Source organism: Megalobrama amblycephala, linkage group LG2 (genome assembly GCF_018812025.1).
Source record: "Megalobrama amblycephala isolate DHTTF-2021 linkage group LG2, ASM1881202v1, whole genome shotgun sequence".
NCBI classification, from domain to species: domain Eukaryota; kingdom Metazoa; phylum Chordata; class Actinopteri; order Cypriniformes; family Xenocyprididae; genus Megalobrama; species Megalobrama amblycephala.
In genome coordinates, this window is record NC_063045.1 from 56,476,444 (window position 1) to 56,490,548 (window position 14,105).

General features: G+C 37.5%; 1 protein-coding gene across 5 annotated transcripts in view; it reads right to left on the reverse strand.

Moving 5' to 3' along the window:
* The window catches only part of ssbp2b (single stranded DNA binding protein 2b), a 91,620-nt gene that overhangs the window by 70,969 nt on the left and 6,546 nt on the right, over nt 1-14,105 (reverse strand). For 2 of the 5 annotated variants that reach the window (XM_048181085.1, XM_048181086.1), the window contains exon 2: nt 4,549-4,662. The exons of 2 other annotated variants lie outside the window; for them this stretch is intronic. In XM_048181085.1, the coding sequence (XP_048037042.1) occupies nt 4,549-4,662 (114 nt within the window). Of the gene's footprint in view, nt 1-1,385; nt 1,417-4,548; nt 4,663-14,105 lie in introns of those variants that run through there. One more of the 5 variants, XM_048181088.1, reaches the window with a different exon arrangement.

The following is a 14,105-nucleotide window of genomic DNA, read 5'->3' on the forward strand; positions in this document are numbered from 1 at the left end:
GAGCTTAAACTTCACATACACATTCACATACACATGGGGACACCAGAGACTTATTTTGCATCTTGTGAAAAGGGACATAATAGGTCCCCTTTTAATTGCAAAGGCTGCGATTTCATTAAATAAATATATGCGCTACAGCAGTGGTTCTCAAACCTGTCCTGGAGGACCCCCAGCCCTGCACTTTTTGTATGTCTCCCTATTTCTGACACACCCATTTTAGGTCTTGCTGAATGAGCACATGAGTTGAATCAGGTGCGATAGATGAAGGAGACATACAAAATGTGCAGGGCTGGGGGTCCTCCAGGACAGGTTTGGGAACCACTGCGCTACATGTTTCGGAGTGAAGCCCGGCTCTGCGTTCCATCTACACGTGTGCAGCTCGTGATATAATGTTTCTGTGTCTCGGTTCACATGCAGTAAATGCTGCTCTGAGATGCTGAAATACCATATGAAATACCAGATGCACATGTCTAAATTAACAAAGTGCCGTGCTTCACTCTGAAACCTGAAACGGCCAAAATGAAAGCTCGATGGTTTAACTTTTGAAGATGAAGAAATTAAGATGTAAGTAGCATTTTACAGTTGTACTATATGAAAACTTTTGAAAAATAATAATTCATTACATTTACATAGCGCTTTTCTCAGCACTCAAAATGCTCTACATGGAAGGGGGAATCTCCTCAACCACCACCAATGTGCAGCATCCACCTGGATGATGCAACGGCAGCCATATTGTGCCAGAACGTAGGGCTGGGCGATTATGGCCTAAAATCAAAACCTCGATTAATTGAACATTTTACCTCGATTACGATTAATGAACGATTATTTTATTTCTGTTTTTTTTTTTTTTTTGCCCTCATAGTTCACTGACAAGGTTTGTACTGTAAATAGCCTATGATTGACTATTAAGGTGGGATGTTTTTTTTCCCTGTTGAAAGAGTGATCTGACATCATAGCTCACTATCAGCAGTTAGGCTATTTTATCTATGGTTTATAACATTTCTCGTTGTTAGTCATACCGTCTCTCTATTAATTGTGAAGCTGTGGGTTGTAAATAGTTCCTTCAAAAGTAGAAAAAATAGATGCTATAACTTTTTTTTTTTAATTTTCTAAGCTATTTTAGTGATAAATCACAGGACAGCGCTGACAACAAGTTTCTGCGTTCCTCTGTGTGCGCGCGATCTTCACGTTTTGCCCAGCTGTTTGTGTGAGTGTTCGTGCCACATGCAGCTGCGCGAGTGCGGCATAGATATATGTATATATCTATGCGAGCGCGGTAGCTCGATATAATAATACACATCCGATCGTCTAATCGCTCGAATGTCCAAACCATAAAACAAATACAACTGACAAAGTTTAGTGAAGACGCAAGGCGCAAGGCTCACCGCTCGCGCGCCATCACTATGTGTTGAACCGGCGTTCACCTCCTTGTTTTGCTTTTATGCCACTGACTGGACGGGGCGGAGTCACGTGGCTACACACGCAGTTATGTTTTTAAGGGGGAAGTATTAACAGGATTAAAAAACCGAAATAACCGACATGGGAAAATTACGTCGGTTAGAGGTTCTGAATTTCGGTTTCGATTACTTTTCGATTAATCGTCCAGCCCTACCAGAACACCCACCACACACCAGCATATTGGTAGAGAGGAGACAGAGTGATGAAGCCAATCAGCATATATGGGGATTACTAGGAGGCCATGATGACGGACAGAGGCCAATGGGCAAATATTAATCCCCTACTCTTTTTTCGAAGGTCATTCTGGGATTTTTAATCACCACAGAGAGTCAGGACCTCGTTTTAACATCTCATCTGAAGGATGGTGATCACTATACTGGGGTGTTAGGACCCACACAGACCACAGGGTAAGCACGCCCTGCTGGCCTCACCAACACCCAGGAGGTCTCCCATCCAGGTACTGACCAGGCTCAACCCTGTTTTAGTGGGAAACCAGTCTTGAGCTACAGGGTGATATGGCTGCTGGCCAAAGACTTATGAAAGATTTTTTTTTTAAAATTCTGATCACTTTATGGTTACTGATATATAAATAAAAAAGTGTGCATCATAACATCAAAATCAATGTGCGTGTGTGCCTGGCTAAGCTAGCTAGCTAAATACATATTTGGGAAGTTGGCACACAAGCCAACATAACATATTGATGAGCAATGCACACATCCTGATGCAACTCAAGACAAACAAAACAAACCGAGAGAAACATGATTTCTACTGGTCATTCCTTCAGTGGATCGTTCCACTGTATCTCTGCAAATGGCTGTTTTTCTGTCTGTGTTTTTCTGTCTCTTCTCCCTTAAGATAAAACACTGATCGGAGGGGGGTGTGGGGGCTGTAGAGGACCATTAATGTTTCATAACAGTGGGGCGGTCCACATTTGGACAGGAGATGAAAGGAGTGTTTGGGTGAATGGAGTAATGAGAGAAATGTGGAAAACATTGGTGACCTATCTGCTCTGAGATGATCGGCAGCCAAACAAAGATGGTCGGGTTTCTACATCAGGTCATTTGAGGATGAAGGCAGGTGTGTCACAATCTTCCACAAACACATTATGTACATTTCTCATGAGAAAACATTCTTTACTGGTGCTGTGGGCAAATTTTTTGATGTTTAAACACTATCTGTATCTTAATGTACAGACACAAAGTAAGCCATTCGAGTGGATGTCTTCAAAGAGTGTAAACACTATAGCATTATTACATTGCCCTGTTTGAGCCAGAGGTCTTCTCAGGTCCTAAAATAAGTATCCGACCCGGATCGAACCAAATCGCTTCTTCCCCGAACCCGATGTGCATCATTTTTTTTTTTTTTTAAGAAAAACCCGACCTGAGAAAGAGCAGATAAAATTAGACCCGAGTCTGACCTGACGCCATTTATTTTCGAACCCGGCTGGACTCAATCGTAAACAGCATTGATGTTCCAGGTGTCCGGCTGACTGATTTGGCCGCTGCTCCATTCCTTTCATTTATTTCTTTACCTATTTATTATTACTTTATATTATTGCCTGCTCGATGGATACAAGTTATTTCTGAGTTTGGCTTTCAATTGTGACCAGTGGATTGGAAAAATAAACTTGGTAGCTCTATAAAAATTAAACTGATAGCCTAATAAATCATGGATTCGCTACTGTTGTCTGCAATGCTATTTATCTAATCTCCGGTGAAGGGCACACAAAAAAGATAAGCCCTGGATGAACACGCAGTGTAATGAAGCGAGTGGCTTTTCCTGATGGATCTCTATAAGATGGATTTCTGTGTGCGAGGTTACAAACGTTACTAAAAAATACGCGCTAAAGTGCTGAAATGTCAATAACCTCAATACGTTCTATAACTTTTGTCGTAATGTTATTTACCTAAACATAAGATGATTAAAGTTTCGGAAAAAGCAAATTTATTTTAAATTACCCGAGGCCACTAATACCGAACCTGACCCGTGTCCGAGGCACTCGTTGAAGCTTTGGAGCCGAACCCGCTCGGGTCTCGGGTTGACCTCGGGTTTCGGATTCAAGTTGACCCGTGAAGATCTCTAGTTTGAGCAGCCCAACAGCTCAGTGCTCATCCAATAGTGTGAGACTACTCATTTGTCCAAAAATGGTGCATAAACTAGATTATTTGGTGAATTAATGGTGATGCTGTTATTGGTTATATTTAGCAAATTCAAAGTATCATAACACCTTAGCATCGGTTGTTGACTGGATGAAGGCAGAACTGAATGCGATCTTCTAGATATATTGATTAAAAATGACAATGGCAATTTTTAAAAAAAAATTAAACGCATGCATAAATGAATAGTTAACAATAAGATCAATAACATGCATTTAGAAAATAGAATATCTAAGATGAATATCTATTTCATGCTGACTTAAACACATCTTGATTCATTTTCCAACAAATTATTACAAAGCAGATCATTTTCATCCATTTTTGGCATGACACAAATGAATTGTTTCATTAATTTCATTTATTCATGAACAAGATGCCTCATTCAGTGCTGCCCCGAGCCATATTCATTCAACTAATGAAATGCTTGTTTAAAGTATGCAATCGAATGCTATTCGAAGCAGTCACGGAAAATAAGTCACGGAAAATGATTCATTCGTTTAACAGATTCATTCACATACGGACCACTACTAGTTTGCAGTTTACACTGTATACAAGTTTGCCATCCATTCGAGGACAACAGGGAAGTGTGTTCAGATTCAGCTGAGCAAACCAGATCTGTCTGGCAGCCCAGATTACAGGTTGTGCCTGTCAAACTTCGTCATGAACACAGATAATAGGCCGTGCCCAAGAGACGGAAATAAGGAAATAAACCGCCGTTGCTTGGCAATTGTGTCCCTGTTCAGTTAAATTTTAAACAAGTTAATCACACCAGTACCAAAAGAAGTTGCGAGACTGTGTTGGGAGTTTAGTGACTGAAGCAGTGCTGCGTTTAGGGAGCGAGAGATGTCTGGAAGAATTCGGCTGAGTCACACCTGCGCAGAGGATGCAAAGCTTATGCCAATTTGCAACTGCCTTCCCTGAAAATTTTCCTTGCCTGCCATTATCTTCTGCAGTCAGACTCTGCTGTCTCCCCAAGGGAGCGGGGCAAGGGGCCATCTCTGCCTGAAGCCCGCTGACGTGGATCTTCGAGGGCCTCTCGCCTGGGTGACTGGGCAGAGAGGAGCAGAGAAGAGACACAACGTTCTGAGGACGCCATTGACATACAGGCAAAAACAAACAGTTTCATCAGCGTGTCCCCCGAGGCCGGATCCTGGGAAGTGTCTGCCGCAACCACATCCAACAGGATGCTTTTGAAAGCAGGAGCATATGTATCTGCTGCTTCAAAGTGGCATTCTTTATATTCAAGTGGTACTTCATTATGAATCGACATCCAGCAACCTGGAGAGATGCTAGTACGGCTAGTCAAAGCGCTCGTTCATAAAGTTCCTAACGTATGCGCTTTTGTGCACTGATTTAAAAACTAGCAGATCCATTCATAAAGTGAAGCACTGAAAGAGTGACATATTCACATTAAAGGGATAGTTCACCCAAAAATTAAAAGTCTGTCATCATCAAAGGAAGATATTTGGAAGAATGTCGGTAACCAAACAGATCTCTCCCCCATTGACTACCATACTATTTTTTCCTACTATGGTAGTCAACAGGGGCGAGATCTGCTTGGTTACGAACATTCTTTCAAATATCCTCCTTTGTGCACAGCAGAACAAAGAAATTTATACAGGTTTGGAACAACATGAGGGTGAGTAAATGATGACAGAATTTACATTTTGGGGTGAACTAACCCTTTAAGACTGACGGAACAAATCGGTTTGACAATGAAATTGATTAAATCTGCCTCAATAATAAGGATTTTTCAGAATTCTACTTGCTCTGCCAACATTTCCAATACAATTTTTAAAATAAATTTAACTGTAATGGCCGACTGAACGCAACTGGCTCTGACTGGACGCGTTTGAGCGCGATCAGTCATAAGTTTTACAATTTTACATTCATAATCGGCCTTACAATCGTTAAGTGTGTGCGCGGCTTTATTTGATATTTATTTTAAATATGATAAAATTGTAATTTAAAAACATTTTAAATGATAAAATTAGTTTATTCTACCATATAAATGTCCATATTACACACACTACTGTGTGTACTGCTCAAAACTAAGATTTTTAAGAAATGTAAAGTTTAAGCAAGAATGTTAAATTGACAGTAAATATGTTTATAATTTTATAAAAGATTTATAATTTAATTAAATATTGTTCCTTTTAATTTTCTATTCAAAAAATCCTTAAAAATGTGTCACAGTTTCCGCAAAAATATTAAGCAGCACAACTGTTTTCAACACTGATAATAATAATAAATGTTTCTTGAGCAGCAAATCAGCATATTAGTATGATTTCTGAAGGATCATGTGACACTGAAGACTGGAGTAATGATGCTGAAAATTCAGCTTTGATCACAGAAATAAATTACATTTTAAAATATATTCAAATAGAAAAAAATTGCTAGAATACAGGGATGTGATGATGAAAAAATGTTCCCACTGGTTAATCGACATGTGACAACACCGGTAATACCGGTGTCACTGGGGAGTGGGGGAGGGGCCTCCACCAATTTTTTTTTTTTAATTGCTTATGAATGTCGGTGTGGCATTTTACTTTCACTTTCAAATTAGCAGCAATTGCTTGAGTGATGGGTTATTATTCTTACTGAAAAACACAACAACAAAACATAGAATGTTTATTAAAAAACAATTAAGAATATACCATGCTAGGCCTAATATAAAATAACAAATAGGCTAACTTACACAACATTTATATAAAAAACTGAAAATCAAACCTTGGAAACTGTGGAACAAAATAAATAAGGAACAGATCGTTTAAGTTCTTTAGTAAGGAGCAGTGAGTAATTCTCTCTTACCTTTGTTCTTTGATTAACATTAATGACACTTTAAGAGCTGCTGCTGCTGCACACGACGCGGATCTGACACACGTCCGATTTTCTCACAAATCTTTACGTTCATTTAAGACTTAATTTAACTAATTTAAGACTGATCTTATAAAGACACCCAAAAAAAATTGACATTTTGGCATAATTTGTGTGTTATGGTTCGTTCAAGCGCATAAGAGAACTCGATACTGGCGCGCGTTGTGTGTGTGTCACATAGGCAGGACATTCACAGACAGCGCGTTCTCTTTTGTCTTGTCGCCTTGAATGGTTTAAAAGCATTTGCATGAGAGCTTGATCATATAACGCAGAAAAATGGATAATGCATTAATTGTGTTCAATATTTTTAATGCGTTAAACTGAAAAAAATTGCCTTGGTGCCGCGGTGGGCAAGTGATGAAACCGGTGTTGCGACTGAACACCTGTAACACCGACTACCATAGCAAGCCAACTGGAAAATGATGGCAAAACATAACTGCGCCTGTGGACAACACATTGCGTGACCTCCCATAACTCTAACAACCACTCAAGTGTCTCATGTGCAGAGATTCCTGATGCTTAACCTTATATTAAGCATAATGCACTCAGGCCTTGCTATCTGGCTAAATCTGAAAGTTACAATTCATAAACATAAAAGGAAGTTGATCAGATGGACAGTGCACCCTCTGACAAAATGACTTAAAAACCACTGATGTTTTCTCACGATGAAAGGGCTAGTAAAACCATCGAGTTTGATTCACAAACCAAGAGGCAGCTTCCTCAATCATGTCTGTGTTCGAGAAGAGGTCAAAACAATAACTCTTCTTAATGAGATAAAAGGAAACATCCTAATGATTTCATTAAAAAAAGGCAGGAAGTGCAGAAGTTTTAAACATCCTGTTTTATATAGTGCAGAAAGGCAGGCCCAACTTGACCAGAGGAGATGCTTTGAGCTTTATCCAAGAAGTAGGACTGATAATGCCTCATGACATTTGATGATAAGTAAAAGTCTTGTATTACTGCAGAGAAATGACCCTTCATTAAGGAAGGTCACTCACAGACAGCTTTTACATTAATGGTCAGATTTTTTACAGAACAACTGAGTGGCTCATGGGACACTTCAGATTGGTTACTTGTGTTCAGCAGCTACATAAAACATGACTATAACAATTTTAAGAAGCAATGTAAAGCCTTGACAATTGACTATTTAACAGACAAGTTTGAGAACCTTTTTAAAGAATTATTAAAGGGTTAGTTCACCCAAAAAAATGAAAATTTGGTCATTAATTACTCATGTCATTCCAAACTTGGGAACTCAAATGAAGATATTTTTAATGAAATCTAAGAGCTTTCTGTCCCTCCACTGACAGCTACACACTTTCAAGAAAGGTAGTAAAGACATCATTAAAGTAATCCATGTGACTCCAGTGGTTTAATTTCAAGTTCATGAAGCGACGCAAGTGCTTTGTTCGTGCAAAAAAACCCATAATTTACCACTTTATTTATAAAATATTCATCTCCAACGCACGTTCATGCAACATCTGCTCTCGCGTCAACATAACACGCATGCATCATGACCAACAGTGATGTATGGAGGGGATATTTGTTTTTAATGACTCTACAAGTTAGATTAAACCACTGTAATTTGAGAATAAATTAAAGAGTTAAATGTCACTGAAACTGTTTGTGAGAGAGTTTTTAGTCAATCGTCTCCAGCACGCTCTGTGCTATGCTGAACTTCCTGCCCAGCCCTGACATTTTTTTTGTTTAATTTACATTTATGTTTGGGTATTTTTTTTTGTTTTTGGGGGGGTTTTTTGCATTAAAATAAATGTTTTTGTTAAGAAATGATACATCTGGCATGGAATCTTGTTTCCACCACGAAATAAAAGAATAAAAAAGGTAATTGCAACTTTTTATCTCACAATTCTGACTTTTTGTCTCGCAATTGCGAGTTTATATCCCACAATCCTGAATTTATAACTCGCAATTCTGACTTTATAACTCACAATTCAAACAACTCAAAAAAAGACAGAATTGTTAGATATAAACTCGCAATTTGAGAAAAAAGTCAAAATTGTGAGATAAAAAGTCGCAATTACCTTTTTTATTTTTTATTTCATGGCGGAAACAAGCTTCCATAAGTCTCCATTTTTGTTGCAGCCTAAGAGCCGGCTGTAACATGAGGGAAGAACAAAACACTAAACTTGGTTAAGGTATTTATCTGACAAAAGTATTGGGCAAAAATAGGCAAACCACAGCTACAGGATTTAATTTACTAGGCAAAAACTAAATATGCAAAGAAAAAACAAAAATCTCTCAGAAAAAGCATACTTTGACAACAACATAATCAGTTATTAATATTTCATTGGTTCTATCTTGTTTTTGTATGTGTTCATAATTTCATTGTATAACAGCCTGGCCAAAAATTGTACAATTTTTGGCATGTTTCATTGCGTTATCACAAATAAAACAATTGACTCCAAGCACACCTATGCAATATGCTTATAAAATAATATTATTTTTTAATAATAAACAAAATAATAATAACATTTTTGATTATATTTGATCATATTTAAGTTTCCTAGGCCTGACATCACTTTGGCCACTACTGTATATAATGTTAAATGCATTATTTAATGTTTATTTTAAATATTATAACATTTTATAATTTAATATAATTTAATTTTATAATTTAATATAATATAATAATATTTTTAAATTTTTAAATTATATTTAAAGAATATTATGTATTATTTTACCATATAAATATAAATACATACATTTAAAATAAAAATTCCCATTAAAATTAAGTTTTCTTTTCAAAGATAATTCACAATAATACCTGGAAATTGTATTAATTATTTGTATTATAATTTTACAGTAAACTCCAAGAAGGTCAAATCCAAAACTGTGTATCAAATAAAAAGTTCTAGTATATCTCTAGTGAAAAGGACACTCAGGCTTAACTGATGCAAAAAAAAAAAAAAAAACATCAACCCTTCACACTGTCATGTGACAGCAGGTCAATTCAGTAATCCCCATGATGAAAAGATAACATGTCACAGGCTAGTACCTCCACCATGCAATAAATAGTCTGCCATAATGAACACTCCCAAACACGCAGTGACAGGGAGGAGAGAAACAAAGTTCCCCAACAGTATCTAAGGCGCTTTCTCTCTCCTCTCGTCATGCATGCTTAACCTTGTGCCGCTGCGTGGACCACACCGTTTGCATATTAATGCCTGAAGATATTAGAGAGGTCTGCTCTCCTGAGGATCGGCAGAGGAGAGAGAGAGACGCAAAACCAAAGACAGATACACAAACACTAACATACCCACAGCAGTCAGAAAAAACTGTGAAACCACAAACTGCATTCTGAGACACACCTGTATGTTTCCAGAAGCTCACAGCTTCAAAGACTGCAAAGACAAATGCTGCACAGCATAACTTTTCTGAGGCTGCAACATGAATAGAAATAAAACAGAAATCACAATATGGCTGTGATTTAATTAAATGTGCGTTGTGCATTTCAGAGTGAAGCACGGCACTTCGAGCAGCTCATGATCCAGTGTTTTCAGTGTCGGCTCAAGTCGCATTAAGTGCAGCTTCACACAAACTTATGTCTGTATGTGCGAGTTTGGGTCACTAACATGCATTTGGGAATGCAACATTCACCAACCATCTTCCCAAAATGTAATGAGAGGGGCTTGTAATCCTCTCTTTTATTGTCAATATATAGGTCACAATAAAAGATTGATGGTTTAATGTTTGAAAATGAAGAAAATATTGATTTCTTGATTTTAATTGATTCTCATTTTTATGAACCAATATCGATTCTTAAATCCCAAGAATCGATCTTTTAGTCTAAGCTGTTTTCAGGGCAGTTGTGGCTTAATGGTTAGAGAGTTGGACATGTAACCTGAAGGTCATGGGTTCAAGTCTCAGTACCGGCAAGAAATGCAGGTTGGGGAAGTGAATAAACAGCACTCTCATTAACCACAACTGAGGTGCCTTTGAGCAAGGCACCTACACCCCAATCACTCCCTGTGCGCTGCAGCAAAAATGGCTGCCCACTGCTCCTGGTGTGTGTTCACAGTGTGTGTGTGTGTTCAAAACTCACTGCTGTGTGTGTGCATTTGGATGAAACGCAGAGCACAAATTCCGAGACACCATACTTGGCCACAATCGTAACTTTCACTTTGAGTTGATGAATGATCAGAGCATTGTAGCATGTCTCCCATCCAAAACATTGCAATAAGCTTTGTGCTTTGTTACTTCTGATATGAAACAGTCTCAGATTTCAAATTCTGTCCATTTTATTAAAAATACAGTTTTAGCACTCTTTAATGTGGCATGACAGATCGCTGTAGCACCTCACTTAAGCAAAGTGGCAGCGTGAAGCGGCATGTGAACAGATCATCATCTCTTCCACTTTACTACTAGTTACAGCAAGAAATAAACAAGAATGAACATCAGAAGGTATGTTAAAGGTGCCATCGAATTGAAAATTGAATTTACCTCAGCATAGTTGAATAACAAGAGTTCAGTACATGGAAATGACATACAGTGAGTCTCAAACTCCATTGTTTCCTCCTTCTTATATAAATCTCATTTGTTTAAAAGACCTCCGAAGAACAGGCGAATCTCAACATAACACCGACTGTTACGTAACAGTCGGGGTGTACGCCCCCAATATTTGCATATGACAGCCCATGTTCAAGGCATTACACAAGGGCAGCCAGTATTAACGTCTGGATCTGTGCACAGCTGAATCATCAGACTAGGGAAGCAAGCAAGGACAACAGCGAAAAATGGCAGATGGAGCAATAATAACTGACATGATCCATGATTACATGATATTTTTTGTGATATTTGTAAATTGTCTTTCTAAATGTTTCGTTAGCATGTTGCTAAAGTACTGTTAAATGTGGTTAAAGTTACAATCATTTCTTACTGTATTCACGGAGACAAGAGCCGTCGCTATTTTCATTTTTAAACACTTGCAGTCTGTATAATGCATAAACACAACATCATTCTTTATAAATCTCTCCAACAGTGTAGCATTAGCCGTTAGCCACAGAGCACAGCCTCAAACTCATTCAGAATCAAATGTAAACATCCAAATAAATACCATACTTACGCGATTAGACATGCTGCATGACGAACACTTTGTAAAGATCCATTTTGAGGGTTATATTAGCTGTGTGAACTTTGTTTATGCAATGATAGAGTCGAGAGCTCGGGAGGGGGTGGAGAGCGCGAGCAATTAAAGGGGCCGCAGCCTGAATCGGCGCATTTATAATTATGCCTCAAAATAGGCAGTTAAAAAAATTAATTACAAAAAAATCTGTGGGGTATATTGAGCTGCAACTTCACAGACACATTCAGGGAACACCTTAGACTTATATTACATATTATATTATATTACAAGTATAATATAAGTTAAAAAAACGTTCGATGGCACCTTTAAAAGATATAGTACAGTACAACAACCGAAATCCTATCACGTCTCATGTAATCGCTCAATCAGCGTTTCAACCACAGAAAGACATCAATAAAACAGCTTATGTCACTTATATAATGTCACATTTACCTCAGAAAAGCCATTTAGTGACCATAAGCAGTTCTAACATATGCAAATAACTTTTTGTTAATAAATAAAAAGTTTTTTGTTGCCTTCAAATGTCTGTCATTAGTAGGGATGGGAACCGAGAACCGGTTCTCATTCGGAACCGGTAGTGTTTCTTTGAAAAGAACCAGAACCGTGCAAGATTTCTAAGTTTCGGTTCCGAAAACTGTTCTGGTGTAATAGGTGGGCGAAGTGCGGGGAGCGTATCCTTTAATAGAGACATCTCACATCATGAATATTATAGCAATGAATGCACTGAAATGAAAAGCCCTCGCGCGGCGCTACTCATATACGTAAGATTACAATGCAAAGAGAGAGGTGCACAAAGCTGCACGATTAATCTTTAAAAGATTGCATTCTCGATTTCATCACCCACATGATCTTATTCCTAAATGACAACAATTCGCCCGTGTATAATAAACCTTTGACAAAAATAAAATCGCAACATTCAAATTTGCATTCGCGCTGCTGTTGATCTGATGAGAGTTGTCATGTGTAGATATAAACAGCTTCACAAACAATCTTTTCAAACGCACAGTATCATTATTTCTGTGTGACAAATAGGCCTATTCCAATTATAACAGAAGTATACAAAAGTTTATTGTTCAGATAGAAATGCTGACGTTTATGTATAATTGCATTGTTACGCCACTAGGTGGCAACAAATTTACTGTTTAAAAATGTGTCTTTCACTGAATCATTCTTTCAGAAACAAGTCTTTATGAATCCAACTTTTAACAGAAAATATTCAGTTTCACCTATCTGAATCTTACATGTGTGTTCAAGCATCTTATCTAATTTTTGGCTTAACACTTTAAAATAAGGTTCCTTTATGAACTAACCATGAGTAATACATTTGTTACTGTATTTGTTAATCTTTGTTAATGTTAGTTAATAAAAATAAATCCGTTCATAGTTTTTTCATGTTATTTCACAGTGCATTAACTAATGTTAACAAACACAACTCTTGATTTTAATAATGTATTAGTAAATGTTAAAATTAACATTAATAAAGATTAATAAATGCTGTACTGTAGAAGTGAAGTTCATTATTAGATCATGTTAATGTAGTTAACTGTTACTTAATGATTCTTACAGTAAAGTGTTAGCAAATTTGTTGAGATTAACAGTCTGTTAAATTCATTTTACAAGAATAATAAACACAAAAAGGACTGTTTGAGTTGAGTATTGTGCATTTTTTCCTTACTATTTTTTATTAGTTGTTTAATTATTTTAATGGAACCTGAACCGGAATCGTTAGGTTGAACCGGAATCGGAACCGGAAAATTTCCCACGATTCCCAACCCTAGTCATTAGACTTAAGTAGTCGGCTTTAAACTTTTAAACAGTTTAACTAACTTTAACTTGCCCAACGTAACCCCTCAGGTCCTACTTGCCCCACTCAAACCCGGGTCTCCGGCATGGGAGGCAGGCGCAACAAGGAGGCTATCCACAATATTAACTTACTGCTTTGCCATCATAGTACTTGACATGGAAGAGAAAACAAACCATATAAGAAGACAATTTATGCTAATGCTAGCTATAGTGCCTGTTGCAGCAATGAAAACGCAAATGTGAAATTGAGCTTGCGCAGATAGAAGCTTTCACATGGTATGTTTCTTGCTTAAATGTGTTCATTGGGAAGGTTATGGTTATGGTAATCACCAAACTAAAAATGTAGCCTATAACTTTCAACAACAATGGAACAGACTAATTTTGTGCTATGCAAGCTTTCCAAGCCATTATGACATAAGCTTTTTTCCTTTTTTTTTCTCCCTCATATCACACAAACCATCCTCCTTGACAGTTAACCACTTGTCTACTTTTCTTTCAAGAGGAGAGATAAAAGGTTCTGTGATCTTCTCAAAGCCGTCACCTCTTTAAAACCTGCCGGTGATACAACACTATACAGTCTAGCGGATGTCAAATTAAAGCAGTTTAAGTGTTAAAGCAGAACTGACTGATTCTGCTCTTCCTATCAAATAAAACATTATGTCAAAAGCTTATTTTGTCACTTGATCTGACATCACTTTCCAAAAAGA